Source organism: Giardia intestinalis, chromosome 4 (assembly GCF_000002435.2).
Source record: "Giardia intestinalis strain WB C6 chromosome 4, whole genome shotgun sequence".
NCBI lineage: Eukaryota > Fornicata > Diplomonadida > Hexamitidae > Giardia > Giardia duodenalis.
Genome location: NC_051859.1, coordinates 457,904 through 478,319, shown reverse-complemented (window position 1 = coordinate 478,319; position 20,416 = coordinate 457,904). Strand labels below are relative to the sequence as shown.

General features: G+C 48.6%; 9 protein-coding genes across 9 annotated transcripts; 4 read left to right on the top strand and 5 right to left on the bottom strand.

The window, feature by feature from the left end:
• Positions 1-200: 200 nt before the first annotated feature.
• On the bottom strand, positions 201-1,586 carry GL50803_0034141 (rRNA-binding endoribonuclease; the record flags this gene model as incomplete). The annotated part of the gene is made up of 1 exon (XM_001708253.1): positions 201-1,586. One exon carries the CDS (start codon positions 1,584-1,586, stop codon positions 201-203), a length of 1,386 nt encoding a protein of 461 aa, XP_001708305.1.
• Positions 1,587-1,739: 153 nt separating this feature from the next.
• On the top strand, positions 1,740-2,507 carry GL50803_004410 (SALP-1; the record flags this gene model as incomplete). Its single annotated transcript, XM_001708254.1, has 1 exon — positions 1,740-2,507. One exon carries the CDS (start codon positions 1,740-1,742, stop codon positions 2,505-2,507), a length of 768 nt encoding a protein of 255 aa, XP_001708306.1.
• A 155-nt stretch (positions 2,508-2,662) lies between these two features.
• On the top strand, positions 2,663-5,323 carry GL50803_0016504 (uncharacterized protein; the record flags this gene model as incomplete). Its single annotated transcript, XM_001708255.1, has 1 exon — positions 2,663-5,323. The coding sequence occupies one exon, from the start codon at positions 2,663-2,665 to the stop codon at positions 5,321-5,323; it is 2,661 nt and encodes an 886-aa protein (XP_001708307.1).
• Positions 5,324-5,431: 108 nt separating this feature from the next.
• On the top strand, positions 5,432-6,598 carry GL50803_0014507 (uncharacterized protein; the record flags this gene model as incomplete). The annotated part of the gene is made up of 1 exon (XM_001708256.1): positions 5,432-6,598. One exon carries the CDS (start codon positions 5,432-5,434, stop codon positions 6,596-6,598), a length of 1,167 nt encoding a protein of 388 aa, XP_001708308.1.
• A 62-nt stretch (positions 6,599-6,660) lies between these two features.
• GL50803_0016503 (uncharacterized protein) lies at positions 6,661-10,353 on the bottom strand (the record flags this gene model as incomplete). The annotated part of the gene is made up of 1 exon (XM_001708257.1): positions 6,661-10,353. One exon carries the CDS (start codon positions 10,351-10,353, stop codon positions 6,661-6,663), a length of 3,693 nt encoding a protein of 1,230 aa, XP_001708309.1.
• A 158-nt stretch (positions 10,354-10,511) lies between these two features.
• On the bottom strand, positions 10,512-13,877 carry GL50803_00101168 (Ankyrin repeat protein 1; the record flags this gene model as incomplete). The annotated part of the gene is made up of 1 exon (XM_001708259.1): positions 10,512-13,877. One exon carries the CDS (start codon positions 13,875-13,877, stop codon positions 10,512-10,514), a length of 3,366 nt encoding a protein of 1,121 aa, XP_001708311.1.
• Positions 13,878-14,232: 355 nt separating this feature from the next.
• On the bottom strand, positions 14,233-16,692 carry GL50803_0014509 (Ubiquitin binding protein, PLAA family protein; the record flags this gene model as incomplete). The annotated part of the gene is made up of 1 exon (XM_038045771.1): positions 14,233-16,692. The coding sequence occupies one exon, from the start codon at positions 16,690-16,692 to the stop codon at positions 14,233-14,235; it is 2,460 nt and encodes an 819-aa protein (XP_037901919.1).
• Positions 16,693-16,699: 7 nt separating this feature from the next.
• GL50803_007677 (uncharacterized protein) lies at positions 16,700-17,458 on the top strand (the record flags this gene model as incomplete). The annotated part of the gene is made up of 1 exon (XM_001708262.1): positions 16,700-17,458. The coding sequence occupies one exon, from the start codon at positions 16,700-16,702 to the stop codon at positions 17,456-17,458; it is 759 nt and encodes a 252-aa protein (XP_001708314.1).
• Positions 17,459-17,463: 5 nt separating this feature from the next.
• On the bottom strand, positions 17,464-20,412 carry GL50803_0014510 (Ankyrin repeat protein 1; the record flags this gene model as incomplete). Its single annotated transcript, XM_001708263.1, has 1 exon — positions 17,464-20,412. One exon carries the CDS (start codon positions 20,410-20,412, stop codon positions 17,464-17,466), a length of 2,949 nt encoding a protein of 982 aa, XP_001708315.1.
• Positions 20,413-20,416: the final 4 nt, after the last annotated feature.

Below are 20,416 nucleotides of genomic sequence, written 5' to 3'. Positions count from 1 at the left end.
GTGGCGAGGAAAATTTACACGTGCATCACGTGTAGAGGCTAAATACAGACAGTGTCTTTAAAATTTACGGAAGATACCAGATAAAATAATCAGCGTCTCAATAGAATATTTTTTGAACAGATTGCAGTCCAGCTAGATCCGAAGAGGGACTATCTGAGCCACAGGAGCGGGAAAGGCCACAACCTCTTAGTCACGACTCCCTAAAGATGGTGACTATACTTCTTCTTTCCTCGCTTGGACTCATTCGGATTTCGTTTCAGGAAATGCGGAACAGTGATAGCGCTGCCTTTCGTGGATGCAGGTCCTTTTATGTCTGCCATAAAGTGCTGAGCTCCGGTCACGCTGCCCATGTTGCGGCCCTTTCCTTGCAAGCTGAGGATGTACTTGGCATTGGGATCATTCTCAGACGCAATAGGGACAATCGTGCGCCTTCCTGCTCTACCAAGGTACTTCTTGGACGCAAAGGCAGGCAAGGAGAAGATGGTTCCGTGTAGGTTAAAGTGCTTGACTCCAGTTGAAAAGGTCGCTGTCCCATCTTCTTTGATGTACATTGCCACCTTCATCATTGTCTTGTTGCCACACTTCTTACAAAAGGGAGACGCTAATATTGGGCTAATGGCCAAACAGGCAGAGCACTTTCCTGCGTACCGCTTGATCTCTTTAATGACTCCTTGTGGTGAGACTAGCCGCAGATTCATCTGCATGACTACATTCTGCATCGAGTAATCAGCAGTGCATATGGCAACGGGGACAGCGTCCTTAGCCTCTCTGAGCGTTGCCAGGGTATCTTCCATCAGGGTTTCTGAAGTGACCCAGTCGCCTTCGCCCTCAGCGGCGATGCTCATACTGTGCTGCGATGCGCTACCTTCTATAATAGCATCCTGCACCTTGGCTTCTAGAACCGCGGGCCTGGTGTAACCTATCTCCTGGCCCCTAAGATTCTTTGGCCGCTTCAAAGCAACATCAATCCATTCATGTGAGTTCTCTTCTCCAGCAACGCTGTTAGCGGTAGCTTGACCCACAGGTGCCGACCTACTATCCCTAAGCAGCTCCATCATGTCATCCTCAAATAAACTCTGCTTATATGCTGCATACTTCTGCTCCATCTCCTGGGTGACTTCTCCAACACGAGTCCGTTGATTTTGCTGGCCGTACCGATCTCTGTACTGCTTGTTGTCACCATGAGACCCGAGTGGTGCTGTGCTAGCAACGTGCTTTTCGCTGGTGAACACCTTGAGCGCAGTTGGATCTCTAAATGATGGCTCGAGGCGAATGTGACTATCGTCTCCATGAGCTGTGACGTCTAAATCCAGAGCTAGAGCTATAACCTCAATATCTTCTTCAGAGAGGCTTGTCAGGTCTCCCGTTGCCCTGGCAAAGGCACGGACCCGCCCAATCGACACTTTAGAAGGTGTGCTCACAGTGATTGTGATGGGAAGATTGGATATCCAAAGCTGGCTTTCTGGATCGCATACCTCTGCCATAACACCAGGGGTCGTCACAAAAGATTCGCCGATCTCCCAGAAGGCCATTCGGCGCAGGAAAGCGTTGGTGTCAAGAACCACCGTTCGAGCAACGATCGGCATGAACAAGCAAACTGTGTGGAATGGTCGGTGGCAATTAATTCCAGCTTTCCACTTAATGAGCAAGTTGGAATAAAACCGTAAGTAGAATGATAAGTATAACGATTTGCAAATTACATTAAAATCCGCTTCCGCCTTTTTCGGGGGGAGTTAAAAATGTTCTCCGTCCGCGCCGACCCCACGAAGTCTAGGCTCAATGTCATCGACTCGCACACTTCCGAGTTCATGGTAGAGTTCGAGCTCTCGTACAACGACCAGAAACATACCCTAGAATCGAGACTCCAGCTGCTCCACCAGGCCGTGAAGGATCTTGACATCCTCATCCAGAAGCAGACGCTCCAGCGCGCCGAGGCGAGCCACGCAATGGACAAGATGCTGGATGAGCACATCACAAATCACGTCACTGCCCTCAACAATCTGATCGAGCAGCACACGAGCGAGACCCAGGTTCAATTCCAGGCGATGCTCGAGAGGTACCAGCACCTCTACGACGCGGTCAACGAGCAGGTGCTCCGCAGGCAGCAGGATATCGAGGAGTTCCGCAAAGAGTATGGAACCGCGATGGAGGGCCTCGCTGAGAAGCTCAACGCCGCAATCGATGACCGCGAGCTACGTGTGGACAACATCAGGGGGAAGTTTGAGAAGGACTTTATGCGCCTCATTGAGTCCATTGAGTCATCGAAGCGCGCCTACCATTCCGTGATTGCGTCGTACAAGGATGAGATCAAGTCCCTTGTCGAGAGACACAAGCGTGGCCTCTTTGAGTGCCGCGAGACGATTGTTGCTGGGTTCTCCGACCTTAATCGCGCAATTGAGGAGGAGAGGGCAGAGTTCACCGAGAACGCCGGCATGCTTACCCGTGAGTTGGAGACGGTTATGAAGTACTTAGAACGTAATATCTACACGGGAGTGGGTGTCCTGTAACATCTCGCGGGCCTTATGCTGTTGTCGAGTAAACCGCGTGTTTTTTGCTCTTTGGGTGCTTGCATTGCGACTACACGCCCGTCCATTTTCTCCCCTAGCAAGCTTCATTACCTCCAAAATAATAAACTAACCGGGGAAATTAAATTGCCAGGTCGATGAGTCCGGATGTCTATCAGCCCTCTGAGCTAGACTCTGAAGTGGCCATCTACGGAGCCCCAGGGATGCTGACAACACACAGGGCCGAGTTAGCGAGGCATCACCCGCGCACTGTGGCCGCGGTTTCTGTCGACGATGATGGGATCTACCATCCAAGCGTTCCGGCTGGATATGAGGAGTCTGCAGCGAATGTTAAGAACGACGATCTTGCAGAGCTCTCTAAATTCTGGATTTCTCTAGGGATTCCTCCGGGAGAGCGAGACAATGCCTACATGAAGGTCATCGAAGATTCTAAGCTCCTAAATAAATACATCGATCGTCTTGCTATTCTAAGCTATTATCACCAACTATATAAAGAGCTCTTTGCGGCGCGTGAGAAGTGTAAGGCAAATATCAACGGCTCCTTGTCCGGCACCCAAGGCTCTCGACATGATCTTACTGTCTTACTTCTCTCCCTCAGGAACCTGACGCTTCGCCTCTTCACACTTGTCAACGCTGCCAGGACACTATGCCAAAAGCCTATCCTCTTTCCATCTATGAAGCTAGCCCCCGGAAAGGGTTTCAACACAGAAGATGACTGGATAACCTACATTAAGGAGGAGTCCTTTATCACTCCTAGCGTTGCGGAGCTCATCTTCATCGTCCTCAAGTTCTTTCCCTCTATGACACCCTCAGCGATCAATGAGAAGGTCTCCGCCTTCTTCAATACAGCCCTTTCAGCCGGGCGCATCTTATTTGGGAAGCATCTCCTTGGAAGTGCCTCCAGTGGATATAAGGACGGCCAGAATATGGCTATGACTTCCTTAAAAGCCAGTTCCACCTCGAGCGACACTCTTTGTGAAGTTCTGGGCTATAGTAGACCTCTTACAGCGGCAGACATTTCTCTACACCTTATTCTAGGGATAAACTTTGAGACTCCCTTCACAGACAGTGATCTCCCCGAAAAGTGGTTGCAGCAGCTCGAGAAACGAAGTGGTGGATCCATTGTGAACGCGTTCCAGTACAACAACGATACAGCCGAGCCAGAAACACTTTCTCCAAGGATTGTCTGGGATATGGTGAAGTGTGAGAGCATGGTAAGGGATAACTTCATAATGATAGCCAGCAAGCAAGAGAAAAAAGGCCAGAGAACTGTCGTTGTCCCAATTTCTCGAGATAGTACTTGGAAGGTCCCCGAGTCCTATAACTTAACGTCCACCGTCACGCCCATGTTCACTGAGGCACATGTCCGCACCGTCACAGACACCGAGCAGATGCAGCACGAGACGCGCTCGGCCAGATCGACAAAGTCTGTCAGATCAACACGATCAGATGTTGAGGTATCTGCGCTGAATCCAAATATACACACACCTCATGACAGCTCTATCTTCGTCGATGCCATAGAGGATCAACGAGGCTGTTATGCAGCGCGAGGCGTCATATCTCAGGAGAACGCTGCGGCAAGAATGGCACGAGTGCCTCCAGACATTCTCAGTCACCCGCAGGACACACACGCCGCCTATGAAGTATCTGAGACACGTATTCACGGTGCCCAATCCAATGGAGACCAGGAGATCATTTTCACCGGCTCGACGGGCCACAGGCCAGAAAGCAAGTACTCTGCCACCAACGAGTCCACTTACTCGCGATCTAACTACGCCACAAGTGCCCTAGATGGCAACGAGTGGGCCCCCGCACGTGGGCCTCGTAAGATCGAAAAGAGTGACGACCACAAATACACTGTATATGATCCCAATGCAGAGAGAAACGAAACGTATACAACCATAGGAAAGGACAACTTTCCAAAGAGACGTAATTCGAAGATCTTCGTGCAAGGGCTCACAGGCTCGGGACTGGAGGAGGTAGGGGGTACCCCAAAGATGCGACGAAGGGGCTCCAAAGTCTCCCTGGAGAGAACAGACAGTACAGGGTCCATTCAGGATGATCAGGCTTCCGCCCCAACAGGAGCTGGGACACCGAAGATGAAACGCCGTGGGTCCAAGATCGCTCTGTCTAATATTGACGATGAATCCCCTAGCAAGCTAGTTAAAAGACGTGGATCTAAAGTCTTCACTCCAAAAGACAAGTCAGAGGAGCCGTCCAAGTTTGGAAGGCGCAACTCGAAGGTTGTCAGCAGTAACGCCGAGTCCAAGAATTCTACTCCGAAGATGACCCAGTCGAAGCTTCAAGAGTCGGAGCTAAAGGTGCCTCAACCGATAGAGAACTATACAATTGAGCGTGCAACAGAAGAGGAGCTAATGGAGCGTGCACGCGCTGTTGCAAATGATCCCGTTTCCTACTTACGGGAGCCATCCAATGTGAGCACGACAGGTATGAACGATCCCGTATTTGTCCTTTGTGATCCGTCTGCCTTCAGCCACGAAAACACAGACCCAGGAGTTAAGATAAGTGGTGAGTCGTCATCTCATAATGCCCCTGTCAGCAAACCCAGTAATGCTCCCGTGGGTGGCCAAGTCATGGGCACAAAGGCGTATGCAAACGTACAGAACAACCGCGTTGGTCCTCGCACTGCTAACAAGCCCGAGGACCACGTGGTTATTATGGCAGACGATATCTACCGCGGTGATTACAGCGAAGTGAGCGCTAGCACATCTGTTGCTCCAGGTCCAGAGCACCCGTCTGATGCAGGCATCGTTTTTCTGGCGTCGCTGACAAAGTAGGCGCGCAACCTCTTTAATTTTTATGATCTAAGTAAATCCTTCATCCCCGTGCTTCGGCACGTCTTCCGGGTGTCAAGGGCAAAAACTAAAGTTTGTAAATTAATCCTCATGACTGACCCTCGTGGATTCAATCTACCCACTTCCCAAGCAAGTGCGCTGCGTTCGTCTAACCAAGTACGTGAAGCGCTTGATTTTTCACGCCATCCAGAGTGCCCATCCCTAGGCATGTATGCTCGGTTTAATCAGCCCCGAGATCTGCCACCACCTGAGTGGCGGTATGGCATACACAGTGCTCCAAACGAGTACCCAATGACAAACGTGGTACAGCCTGAGCGCAGCTCAACAGCTGCCGAATTGTTTGAGCAGACTGCCCATGAAGACAAAATCTACTTCTCGCATGGCTTTCCACTGGAGAAATCCAGAGTTATAAGAAAGCCAGAAGAGCTTAATCCCGTCATTTTCGATGAGAACCATGTGTTTGGTGGGGTTGAAGAGAAAGGACTATCTGCAGCAGATACCCTCAAGCCTGTCCATAGAGCCCCGCCCTTGCAGACCTCCTCTGACCCACGACGATTCCTACGCTCAACTGGATTGTCTCAACAATTAGACGATACATATAGACCGTCAAGCACAAGCCAATCAACCAGATCAATGAACGATTTGGCAGAGACTGTGGCGCAAGACAACAAGCGATTTTACAATCACTACACCAACATAGGACCCCTCCAGAAACAGGACCCCAAACGTACGGCTCTAGAGTCCACGATTGATAGAGGATACTCCAACTCCTTTAACCCAAACGAACGCTTTGGCATACGAAATGAAAAGCAGTTTACCGACACAACCGAAGCATGTGTACGATCCATCAATGGCGCCCGCGATAGCCTTCCTTATGCCCACGAATACAGGTCAATCCATCGCATGCCACAGACCACCCGGGCAATAAACAATGACCTCCCAGCCGGGACGTCGTCGTTTGGTCCCTCCAGCGACGTTGTCTGTGGAGCGCCCTCAGATAAGACAGAGCTCTCAGTCAAGGAAGTCGTGCAATCTTGCGGATTTGATGACCGGGGATGCCTGGATGCCACTACGCTGACAAATACTCAGAAGATGCGCAAGAGCAGATACGGCTATGAAATCCCCAGACATGCTACGTTTGGCTGCATAAATTCTATGGATTCACATTCCACAAAGCCCGCGTGTATTGGGGGAGATGCTGATGGCACTGAGTGGGGCGTGATAAATCATCTTGACCTGTATGCTCCAAAACGTTAAGCATAAAAGTAAATTGCTTCCTAACTAGATTATTCATCTGTTAGGATGCTGAGGCTTTTATCCTAGGGACTTTGGAGGCGGCTATTGCAAAACTCAAAACAATTCGTATAACCATCAGCCGAAGAGGTGAGAATTCTATTTCCAGCAACTCTAAGGCTGGTAACGGAAGCCGCATGGACTAGACTACTATAAACGCATCGTAGATGGCTCCTTCTGTCCCAAATAGTGAAGACTCCACTGGCATTTGCTATAACAATTTTGTTTCTATCACAATATACCCCCGATACAGGCGAGTCCTTGTAGCTCTTCAGTCGATAGAAGGATTGCAGGGCGTGAACATCAAAGACAATTGTCATCCCCATATTGCAACCGACAATGAGAGTGTTGTCATGGACAGAAAGAGCAGTCACCTTGTCTACCTGCGAGAGAGAAATTCGTCTCTGAGGAGCGCAATCAAATAGCCTAAAGACAGTTCCTCCGACACAGCCTACATATATCTCTCTGGGGTTCTCCTTGTTCTGTGTAAGTGCTGAGTACCACACGTCCTCGTCCTCATGGATGTAGGTACACATATCGATTACGTGTTCCTTGTCCTGTGAAATAGAGTATGTGCTAAGAGTTATCTGTGTGCAAATGAATAAATTGATACTTAATGGAGCGGACAGCGTCGGCAGAGTTGTTCCTTGTAAGTTGAACTGTTGCACTAATTGCTTGCTGGCATTAGTAGAGAAGATAGAGTCTAGAGAAAGAGATAGGGAGCTCTTGGAGTCATCAGAGACATAGAAGCAGAGGTCGATTATGGCTGTCTGTGCTTGGGTGCGCCAGTACGCTATTTCGACCATTGACTGCAGATCAAACACTGACACGTAACCGTCGTCATAGCCTACCACAGATAACAAGGATGGCCCCAGTCGTATGACAGTTGGGGAGGCACTCGGAAAGGTCCGTGCATGCTGAGGAAGATATGAAGCCATCGGCTCGCTAATATTATAGGCCGCTAACGAAGAAGAGTCATCAACTAGTGCCTTTCTCAGCTCATCGTACTGATCAGGCTCCAGAAGGGGCGTGTTATAGATGCGCACGACGTTGTCGGTTGCTACAGTAACGAGAAGACACCTAAGATCATCGTAATCCATCGCTATAAGGGGGTAAGGAACTACCGTTTGAGAGCCGTTATCAAATGAGCATGCAGCTGAATCATAGATTACGCGCTGGACAAAGCTCAGCCGGCCAGAGTAAGTCTCGTCTCCTAGAATTAAGTCGTTGGTAGAAACTGACTCTGATTGACCAAGATTTGTCACAGTACCTCCCGGAGTAAAATCATGCCTGGATAGCAGGTTTGCACTAAAGTCAAATGACTTACGCTCTACTGACGGTTCAAGCATAGATTGACGAAGAGACGATGCTGTCAAAGATTTTTCATGCGTGCTACCAATGGTCTCTGAAGATGTACTAGGGAGGGACCTTTCCGGAGACGGAGTTTCCAAGATTTGATCAGCACTGTCTCTAGATGTGCCCACTGTGTGTACAATGCTCCGTTGTTCTTGTGGACTATCTAACGGAGACGCTAAAGTTTCTTGAGAGACCTTCTGCAACACTCCTTTTTCTGTGGTGTATGTTCTTGTACAATAATAGACTGGCGAAGAAACTGGTTCTTCATCCGTGCAGACAGTTCGAGGTGATGCGACGACATGGTCAGCAGTTGTAACGACAACGTCGTCAAGTAGGCAACTTAATGGCTGAGGTTCTGAAGTGTCCAACACCAGAGCCTCAGCCTCACAGACATTTTTTGAAGGTAGTAAGTCGCGTACGGTTGTGAGTGTTGTTTCCTTGTCTGTTTCCTTATCTGGTGCCTCTGTCCGTAGCTGACGTTTGGATTTGCTTTCGCTGCGGGCAACAGCGTGTAGTATCACAGGAGATACAGTGCGTGACTTTGAGTGGTTGTCGTAGATCATTGAATTTGAGAAGGCGTTATCGCGGAGACCAACGTCGATCAAACTAAGCTGGCTTCGGACCAGACGATAGACATCTCGTGGACTAGTTCCTTCTGGGATCGACCGTGTCCTTTCAAGAAGAATGTCACGGATTCTGCTCGATGCTAGCTGTCCAAATCTGCTGCTCTCTACATTAATGACATCAGTAATTGCTGACTCTGTGTCCAGGGCATGCTCATACGCAAGCAGGTCCTGCTGATGACGCGATACAGGTGAACAACCAAGAGCATTATGTTCAAGATTGGGGTCTGTAAGTCCAAGAGCAGCCGAAATCGAACCTTGGTCCGGCATATCCCACGATACTCGAGGGTTCTGCATGACGTGCAGCACCTGCGACTTTGGCTGTACATGAGGTGAAGTCCTCGTAGTTGTCGCTTGGGAGCAATGAACCTCGAGGGTACTTGTCTGCTTATTTGACAATGGGGTGGTTTGACAATCCATTGCAGCAGAGGAGTAAGCAGTAAGAGCAAACCTATCTGCAGAGTCATGAACGTTTAAGATTGTCGAAGGAACCTGCTCAAGCGGTCTAGCCGGATCCATTCCTGCAAAAACAGAAGGCTGCGGCAGGGGGATGACAGTAGTAGTGCTCATTGGCCGTGGCCTCCTGGCAGAAATCTTAGGAGCAATCACGTCGCTATTGTTCTGTAGGTTTAAATACTCTGTGTGGAGAGATAGCGAAGCTCCTTCTTGTTCTGAGAGAGAGGGTCTGAAAACTTGGGAGGGTGAGCCCAGGGTGATGAATTGGCTATCCGATCGTTCATCACGCTCACTGGTCCTGAATATGGGAACAGTGTCATCTTCTTCCGATACTGGCCTAGGAATTCTACCTATAGGAGTAATGGGGGTGCTAAATGAATGCCTTGTACGAGATTCAGTTAAAGCCTCCGGATGAGTAGCAGTAGGGAGTGCACAACAATGGGAAAGATTTCTATGAAGAATTGTTTCTGGGTCGTGAGAATTGTGGGCAGACCCTGTTGCTGAAACAGAAGTAAGAGTGAAAAGGGCGCCCTTTCTACGCGGAGGGGGGTTAGGCTTTGCAGCAGATATAGATACAGTAGAAGGAAAGGTGACATTAGGATCACTGGACTGGTAGGAAAATAATAACGACGACGGAGGTGTGGAGCTAGTTGGGGGTTGATGAACCGAAAGTGCTGGCCGACAAATATGCTGCTGAGCAGACAGCGGGCTTGTTCCCGAAAGGGCTAGCAAGGGCTGGGGGGATGTCGGTTGGTACCGTCGTGTATACGCCCTCAGGGGGCGGGACAGCATGTGCGTAGGCTCATATCCTATTGGCACTAACTTGATATCAAGTCTCGATCCGGGTAAAGTCGTTGCAGAGCGGCCTGGATCTTCAACGGGAAGGGTGCCAGATGTCTTGAGAAGTTCAGGTGCTACTACCCCGTCTTTGTGTTTCTTGCTCTTAGCTGTCCGAGCAGAGAGTGATGCAGCACGCTTCTCCTCCTTTGTAAGTTTTGGCGTTTTCGGTTTCTTCTCCCGCTTATTGGCCAAGCCTACAGAAGGATCTGCCTCAAATGCAACAAGAGTGCTCTGTGGTTCAATAGTTCCTTGTGAAAGAAAGACTGACGTGCTGGGCGTTGCGCTCGAGAAGGCATCACTGTGAGCGCTAGGTTCAAGTAAGGGCTGGGCTGGAAGAGCTTCGATCATTTCAGAACCTAACGTAGTGGCTTGCGTGTCTGTACAGAAGCTTTTCCGCCGCTTTTCGGAGCGCTTTGACTTGCTTTCTGGTCTTGGCGGTGGCATTTTTTACTCTAGAAAACGTACCACCGACACCCGAAACGCAAGCACTTGGCAGCTAGTGCAGACTAAACAGGGACAGAGGCCCAAGAGCATACAAAGCGTTCACATTCATACATGCAATCGGTCAGTTGTAGAAGTGTAGCTTACACTCCAGTCAATAGTCAATAACCAGCGTTGCGGAGGTTCTCACTCGTGTAGCCAGACATAGCTAGCGCATCAAGGAGGGACGCGTTCATGATCCGCTTGTTGGACTCATACAGGTTTGGACGGGCTGTTGGGTGAGCCTGGGAAGGGCTCGGCTTGTCGTTGTGACGAGGTATGCTGAGGTCGACATAACTTGTTGGCACAATACCCGGCCCTGTACGGTCATACTCGCGTTTTGGCAACAGCCCCATCGTGGGATGGTAGCTCTTTGTTTCGCTGAGCTGAGCAGCATACTGCGTCGTTATCATGCTTGGCAGAATGTTTCGCGTCTGTGGGCTTCCAGATTTGCGCGGAGATGACCTAGAACTGGGCATGTAGGAAGGCGTCCGAGATTTGTAACTATTGTGAATAAAGGTCGAAGAATGTTGATTAGCAATATCCGCTGGGTGAACGTAGTTGCTATACGAACCCATGCTACTGTAGCTATGGCGCGTGGATGGACTTACACGCGATCGGGGAGGTTGCAGAAGACGCTCATTGAGCTGGCTATTGATACGGAGCAATCGGTCAATCTCCTTCTGGCAATCAAGTATCTCCCTCTCTTTTGAGCCTAGTCTCGACTTGTACGATGTTGCTGTGGCATGCGCAGCAGTTATCTGCTCTACACACGCTCGTATTTCGTACTTGAGCTGCGTCACCTCTGCTCTGTGAGCTTCGTTCTCACGCGTCAGGGCCGTATTCTGAGCCATAAGGAGCTTGCATTTGGAACAGGAAGAAGCCTTTTCGCTGGCATGCAGATCTGACAGCTGCTTCTGAAGAGCTTTGTGCTCCTGTCGCAGCTTAGAATAACTGGCCTCTGTCTGTCGGAGGAGTGTAGTCAGCTCAATGTTCTGCAGCGCTGCAACAACTGCACTAGCGTCAGTAGCATCATCCTCTTTAGAGGGCCCGTCGATGTCGGCCTCTTTCGCCGTGGTTCGCATGAGCTCACTCTCTGTCAGCTTGAATTCTAAATCTGCCAGGCGCAAAGTGAGGACCTTAAGCTCCTCATTCTTATCCACTAGAAGGGAATCAAGGCGGGAGATCTCGTCACGCTGCCGTTTAATGACGTCAGCTGTTTCGCTGTTTTCAGGGCTCTGCACGTTTTGCTGGTACACAGCAAGTTGATCTTTGAGTTCCTGAATAATTGTGTTCTTCTCTTCTTGTTCATTCTTCATCGCTTCGAGGGCTTCATGAAGACAGGATATTTCAGCCGACTTCGACTCTAGCCTAGCGTTAAGTTCCTCATAGTCGACGCAAATTTGCTGCAAAGAAGACAACTGCTCCTCCAGTTCCGCTATTCGCTGCAGCTTAGTCGCATTATCGGCTGAGTTTTCTATGTCATGCTTCTGTTCGCTAGCCAACGTGTCCATAAGCTTAGTATTTTCCTTCTTCAGTTCGTCGTTGCGCTGTAGCAACTCTAAAACTCGCCGCTCTAGCACAGTAATTGGCTCAAACGTTGGGCGATGTTGGGGAAGACCCTGCTGGACTTGATTGTGAAAGGTTGACAACTCCTCCACCTGCCTGGCCAACAGGTTTTCAACAGTTGTCAACTGAACAACATGCATTGAAAGTTTTTGATTCAATAGTTCGATTTCCTTTTGGTAATTCTTTACCTGGTCTGACAAACAAGATTGCTCGTTGGTCTCTAACGGACAAGTGTCCCTGTCTGCAATATGCAAGGTAAAAGTTAGGCGATCATCTCGGCAAGAGTCCCCTATGCTACAGGTTGCAGGCTTAAGCTCAAGGATTTGTTCCCGAAGCTTTTCAATTAAATTATCTCTAGATTGCAATTCAGATTGGAATCCTGATAGGTCGGCAGTTGTTTTTTTAATAAGCCCTGCCAGGCGCTCCGTGGTCTCTTTGAAAATGCTCAACTGTGATTGCAAATTTTCGATAATGGCCGATCTTAAGGCAAGTTGCCTACTATCACTCAGCTCTTCTGCTCCTGCATCTGCTTGCAAACGCTTTAAGCTCTCTTCGAGCTCCTTGAGGTATGTCGTGGCATTGTAAACTATGTCAGCTCCCCCGGATATGTTTAGCGACCGCAGAAAGAACTCGGATTCGCTCAGCTTAAAATCCTCGCGCATTATACTGTCAAGAACTCGCTCATTAAGAGACATTGTAACACTAGTAGCTCCGAGCTCAAATTTGCTATCCAGGACCTGGGTTCTACTGCCGGCGCAATGCTTTGGCGTTTGAAAGTCAAGTGGCCCAGTTGTATCGTCGTCTACGTTGCCGTCTCCTTTGGTCATGTAATAGCTACTCACATCATTAGAAGACCTGGAGAGAGCATCCCCAAAATCGCGCTCTGCAAGGTCTTCTTCTGTGTAGCGACTACTTGCACCGACAGTCACGCCATAGGCGCTGTAGCTACTGCAGTTATTTGGGAGGTCTTCTGGTATATGGGGCATCTCGTCAATAGCTTCAGCTGTCGCCGTAAGAGAAGGGGGTAAGACAAAGTTAAGCCCTGAATCTATGGAATCGTTGATAGAATCTAGTCCGTTTTCCTGAGGAATGGGATCAAACTGATTGAAGGGTTCGTCAAGGGCCCCATCTTCCTGCTCATTTGCTAGACTTTGCTGAGAGGACAATTGATGATCTAAATGGTCTGGAGACTGGTTTCCGCTTTGACGATCCTGAGAGCTCGAAAACGCGTCAACTAGCAAGCTGTCGTTACCTTCATCATCTCTTTCTGTTCCCGCTTGTTGGTTACATAGTGGTAGGGGAAAATTAGAAAGATTGGTAGTAAGTACTGCCGCATCCTCGTGGTGATCTTGCTCTGCTGTGTCTCCGATGCGCCGAAGCTCCTGCTCCAGCAGATATGTACACTCAAGTGAAAGGTTTGAGGTCTCATTGAGACGTTGAATGGTGTTTAGTATTGCTTGTTTGCCAAAAAGGCTAGACCTTAGTAAAATTTCCAGAGAGTGTGTTTGTCCAGATAGGGCAGAATAATCTAAGGGAGTTCGCCCAGATCTATCCTCCATGCCATCATAGTACTGCAGTAGAATAGTAACCGAGTTGCACGCGCCTTCGCTAGCTGCGATGGAGAGCGGGGAACGGCCATCTGCATCCAAAACACTATGCTCGTAAGGAGCAAGAGCAAGGCATATGCCTAGCAAGTCGCGTTCAAAGCTGTGAACAAGAGCTGACGAGCCGTCCATATCAACCGCCCCCTTTTCGTACTCAAGCAAGTGCATGACTATATCCTCGTGGCCCGATCTCGCTGCTATCATAAGTGCTGTTCGTCCTTTGTCGTCTTTCCTGCCGGCATGTTCAGTAACTAGTGCTTCTATAACTCCCACATCGCCGCGCTGGGCAGCACTAAACCATTCGTCGTCCGTCATGAGGATCTAAATTTTAACGCAATTTACTCCGCCCACCCGAATCTTATAAATCAAGTGAAACTGCTCTCTGTGAAGTTTGGCACTCGCCTGGGTGGTGTAGGGAGCATAATTTACTAGATTGTGACGAGGCTTATAAGAATCACTTGTCAAATCGCTTTTAGTTAAATGTCAAGAGTGCAACTACTTTCATAAGTCCGCCTTTTTTGCGAGAACCATCCAATCTAAGAGGTGCTCTTGCACTGTGGTAACACCCATGGTGACAGACTCTACGTAAACAAGACCGTAAAGAGAACAGTTTCTGATAACAGAACGGCCACGCTTGTACCATTCTTAATAGCATGTAACATTCCACGTCTCATGGGTCCGTGCCAATCCTGCCACCAAGAGATGATAAAAACGTGCCAATGCGTTGTCCTGCAAGTCTGTTTGTCGCGTGCTCACAAACATGTTCTAAATACTGATGATCTTCCTGGGTAATAAACTGTCCCAATACAGGCCCGTGAGCAGCGTCTACCAAATCGCTAAACCATACAAAGACATCAGCCATAGCCGTGTCTTCAAACAGTATTAGTGCCGAGATAAAACGGAAGAAGAACACACCGACGGTCTTCTCTGCCAAGGTGCCGGTAGCCAGCTGTGTGTATATCGAGGAGAGAGAAGTGCCCCTAAGAAGAAGCAGCACGGCTTTGTATAGATTGATAACGGGCGTACTATTAGAGAAGTTCAAGAATATGTATGATAAGACAACAAAGTGTGCACCAAGAAGCTTCCAAGTCTCTTGTGACACTCCAATGTGACTCGTACTGCTCTTCTGTATATCTTGCAAGAGGATAGTAAACCTCACAGATAATAGCTTCATGCAATCAGTATTTTGCAACCACAGAGTAGTAGAGCCGATATCGTTGAGGAACAAAGCATATTGCAAGTTCTGTTCAGAAGAGTTAGTTAAAAGCGTGACGCACTTCTTTAGTAGTTCCTCTGTGATCTCTTTGGGAGCAGGTTTCTCAATAGAAGTGCCCGTGCTCCTGTCAATCAAACACGTAGTATACCCTGTTTCTGGCCTGATCTGCAGTGAATAATCAGTTGGATCCTCCCAACCTGCCTGGAACACCGGTAAAACATCAGTTTTCGGTATGTTGCTCACTATAAAGTCATATATTTGACGTTTGTAGTAGTTGATGTCGTTTCTATCTGTTTCTATTATATTTGTCCCTAAAATGAAGCGCTCCGCGACCACCCAAGGGTCCTCATCGATATTCATGAACAGAGTGTAACTTCCACCTGTCTGATCGTTCTGTACTGGGAGCGCCAGGTCCCATAGCTTCCCTGTAGAATCAGCCTTCTTGTCGCCCTCCACAGCAGGGGTGTTCTGCTTAACCAATCCGCAGAAAACCCAGCTCCTATTGACATAAATGTATATTGCAGGTGCCTCTTTGCGCAACACTACCGCAATGCGACCAGCTAACGACTGAGTGGATTTGTTACCTGTGTCACGCGGCAGATCACTGGGTGACTTACAGTAGACGTTTTTAGGCGGGACGAATGAGTTATGGGTACCAGTGACTCGGCTAGAAGGTATCAAAACTGATGGGCCAAATCTTTCCCTGATGAAGGCCATCGTAGCTACTTGCTGAGATGCTGATAAAGCTCCTGAGACCACCTGGAGAGCATGAAGCTCCCCAGACTCTAGCGATAATATCAGATGCACGGTGTCTGAAGAAGTGCTCAAATGAACAACAGAAATATCCCACACATCGGCAGAAACAGGAAAGCTCGCCCGTAGCAAACTATTGATAGGTTCCGAAGAAGACAAGGTCTGGTTAACGATTAGTGAGCCTGTCAAGGCGGTGGAGAGAAGAAGCGTGCAATCATATATGTATAGTTGCAGGTCACAGCCACCCACTGCAAGGTAGACTCGTGGCTTATCAACAGTGCCAAGTGTAAAGAGCTTGGCTCGGAAAAGATACTGATCCGTTAACTGTGCCGAAGAAAGCTTGTGAGAGCGGTAAAGGGTCAAAGACTCCGGATAGTGAAAGAACACAGAGCCGTCATTTCCTGTGCTAAAGAAAAGAGGCATTATTTTCTCTGGGAAACGACTAGATAAGATTCTAGGGGCAAGCCGCTTCAGCAATACAACGTCAACAAGCTCTATAGACCGCACTGGCCGATGATGGGCCCGGAGGGTGATCAGTGAACAATCAAAGCTGCTTATGGTTACAAGAGTATCTATATCGTAAACCCTTATTTCACCACTTGCAAACCCAGCTATAAGGAGACCATCCCTGGTGGCCATAGACAGACAAGAGTTTTCCTTCTGAGATCCGTCGGTAAAGGTGAACATTGGGAGAGAAATGCTGGTTTGCCTTTTCCTAATAGGTATAGATGCGTTTTCGATAACGTGTATCTCTGCGCTCCAATCTGAAAATATCAGCGTATCATTAACTTCGTCGTAGCACACTGCTGCTATGCGACAGCTCTGCTGGGGTTTGGGCTGGAGCAAGTCTATAGAGTCATCGTTTCTGTAATGAAAAACGATCCCATCCATTGTACAAACGACTACGCCACTGGCTGTCAGGCAAAGTGCAGAAATTCCCGAAACACTTGTCACTTCCATTGGGTTCTCAAGAGCATCAGCAACGCCTTCCCTGACTGTGCAAGCATAGAGCTTTCCATCCAGACCGCCACTGTAAAGAGTCGAAGATGCAGAATTATAAAGACCTGCACGCGCGACTTCGTTGTGCAACTTCACCAGCGCGACATGGGCTACCGATAACTGAGGGCCTAGATAGACCGGGTCCGACACTGATTGGGACATTAAATTTATGGAGAGTGATAAGTATATTATTGAAACGGATGTTCTTGATCTTCTAGCCAGAGAAGGAATGGATGCTGCACGTAAGGAGATCCTCCTACGCATGCAGAAAGTTCAGGAGGAAATCTTAGAGCTTTGTTTAACAAATCAAAGGGAGTCTCTTTACACTAGTAACGTAAATGATGCCGCGAAGGATTGTCCGCAGATTCCACCTACAACAGTCGAGTGGCTTAAGACTAGCTGGGAGGACATTCTATCAAAGATCTGTCAAGCAGTCATTCCACAAAGTCTAGTAACTGAAAGTTCTGTCCTCATGTACGATAGATGCATTTCAACTCTGCTGCTGGCCGTTAGCGTGGTAACTAAGGGTCCGATAGTTGCTACACGGGTCACGATCTCCCACCTGAGCAACGCGCTCTTAGTACTTATCAATAGGGCGACTTCTGAGGGTCAAGAAGCACCAATATTTACTCTAGGCATCCTTTCAGAAGCTTTTTATGGTGTCACAATGCGTATCCAGGAAGCAGCTGGAACACCAATTGTAGAGGATGAGAGTGACACTACCAGGCATCCACTTTGTCCATTAGAAAGGTACCATGTACATCTCACCAAGCTTCCATCACATAGCTCGTCCTTTATTACATATGCTGATGACAGCTATGGAGTCCTCTACAAGCTGGTGGAGTGGGGAGATACCAGTCCCGCGCTTCTCACGGCTGTTTGCGGTAACATTTATCTATCTTTAGGCCCTCCCAATAACTGCATATAAGAAGCTTAAGTTGTGGCCATTCGCAGAGCAACTATGCAGTCATTGAGGTTCTTCACCTTACTTTCTTTACCTCTCTCTATTAGGGCTATATCTAGGGCAGTGCAGTTCTCACTATTGTATATCTCAGCCTCACCCAACAGAAGCTTTACACAATTCAGATGGCCTGCCTGTGCGGCACTCATTAGAGCTGTCCATCCCATGTCGTCTTGGATCTTAAGTTCAAAAGGTACCAGAAGCTGTACGCACTGTTCGTGTCCGTTCTGTGCAGCCATCATAAGGGCTGTCTCTCCATCCAGGTTCACTTCCCCCGCCTCGGCATCGATTAGCAATTCAACGCACGCAGTGTACCCTTTTGTGGCAGCATACATCAACGCAGTATATCCAGAATTATCCGTCATCGCGTGCAGGTCTTTCAATAGAATCGACACACACTCTGGTCTTCCGTGCATTGCCGCCGCCATCAGTGCTGTGACACCCAGGTCTGATAGGATATGCCCTTCCACCTTATTAAGAGTTGCCACGCATTCCGAATATCCGTTCTCTGCAGCGTATATTAGTGCTGTATTGCTGTGCGCATCTTGAAGCTTCTGTTCATAGGGAGCCAGAATCCTCACACACTCTACATATCCTCTTTCGGCTGCATACATCATTGCAGTCTTTCCGTCGTTATCAGCAAGGCCTGCCTCAAAGCACGCAAGGACGGCCACGATGTCCGTGTAGCCATCACGAGCAGCATACATTAGAGCCGTCATCCCATCTCTCGTTTGAACAGTCATTTCACACAGCAGGATATCTATGCATTCTAGGCAGCCATTCTCAGAGGCAGCCATCAGAGCAGTGTACCGGTGTTCTCCATATATCCCCAACTCTGGGAACAGAGAGAGTATGTACTCCGATATTCCCATGGAGGCGGCAATGTGGAGCGCTGTGCCACCCTTTCCGTCGAATAGATCTGTGCAAAATACTCCTATGTCATCAATGTATGCAGACATATCTACTAAGTCATCATCAGCGATTGCTTTCATCAAATCCGTTGTATGCGCGATAGCTTTTTTGGGTTCCCTCTGTCGCATGCACAGTACTTCCTTTGCCCTCACAAGATGATCTGTTATAAGCCTGACAATATGAGATTGATTATTATCGATGGCAAAGTCCAGAGCAGACCGTCCACCGTCTGTCCCTGTGGTCTTTATAGACAGCTCGTATGGGAGCAAGATCTGCACCATTTCAAATTGGTTTTGGAGCACTGCCTGTATAAGCGCGGTGTTACCATAATTATCTTGCATTTTACTTTCCAGAGAAATCAACATTTGCTGGATTTGAACTTCTTCAGTTGTTAGAGACATGTAGTCCAGTGTATCGGCCTGCGTAATTATTGTGTACTCACTCGTATTCCAGTACCGTGTAGGTCTCAAACAGTTCTTACTGATTCGTCCTCCTGTCATAGCCAGGTACATCAGTGCAGTAACGCCCTGAACGTCTCCTTGACCTGCTTGTGATATATGTTCCTTTATGCCTTGATAGTTACCCATTGCCGCAGACACCATAAGATCTGTAACCTTGCTGTTGTCTCCCATCAGCTGCTTTAGCAAAAGGATTGTATCGGTATGTCCTCCAATTAATGCGTGATAAAGTACGCCCATTCCGAAGCTATCCTGCGCTGTCCGTTCTTCTTCAAACTGTGCAAGCATGGCAGTAATGTACAAGTGGCCGGCTCTAGCCGCGGTCATGAGGGCCGTGTACCCATAGTTATCCTTGGCTCCGACCTGCCATAGAAAGAACTCTGCAGCCTTGATGTTTCCAGCACGTGCCGCGTGCATTAAGGCTGTCTTTCCATTTCTATCTGTTGGCCTGTTATGGGTGCAAGTATACAAGACATCATACATGCATGAGAAGTCCTCTGATATTGCGGTGACGATTTCAAAAGGGTAGTCAACAAGGTACGCTTCCTTCCGCACGAGCTCCTTGGCGCAGCGGTAGTTTCTTACGTTGATAGACATTTCCAGCGCAGTGCTGCCATCAATAGCTATGTGCCCTATTTCACGCAGTAGCTCCAGTGCACAGTCAGTGTTTTCATTCTCAATTGCTGTCATCAGACTAGTTACCCCATCGTAGTCGGCTATGTGTATCTCTTGGTCCTTCAGCTCTCTTACACAAGACACGTGGCCCTTCATAGCTGCAAACCAGAGCGCGGTCCGACCATCAACATCCTGCTGGCCGCATTGGAGATGTTTAAGCTGCTTGACACACTCGGCATGCCCCATAAACGCGGCGTACATCAGCGCTGTCTGTTTGCTATTAGTAGACTGAACGTGCTGCTTCTTTACTATTACATCTACGACCTGAGTGTGTCCATACTTAGCTGCTAATATCAACGCCGTCTCTCCACGTAGGGTCAATGAAGATAGCTCATGCTCTTGAAGTAGCTCCACAACATCCTTGTGGCCATGCATGGCAGCGTACAATAGAGCAGTAAACCTGTTATGGTCAGTTAGTCCATTCTCGTTTAATAGGAGGGCAACGCAATCGGCGTGATTATTACTTGCAGCTAACATTAGTGCTGTGCCATTGCAGCTTGAACGCTTACACCGCTTGCCTAGATGCTTCTTTACTTGGTTGGCGTCTCCGTTGGCTGCAGCAAGCATAAGCTTAGTTAGCTTAGAAACCTGTTGCTCAGCTTTCAGGAGACACTCGGCACAATCATGGTGCCCGTTAAGCAGGGCCAGCCAGCAAGCTGTGTACCCCGTATGGTCCAACAGACAGGCCTCAGAAAGAAGCAGTTTGACACTTTCTAAGTGACCCTTCTCAGCTGCGTACATCAGGGCTGTCCGCCCTCGGGCATCAGTCTGTCCCCTCAGCTCACTGTATCTTGTCACTCCAGAAAGGTCGTTCCGAAGCGCAGCGTTCATTAACTTCGTGCGCCCGGTACATTCAAACTTAGCTATTTCCAGCATCCTT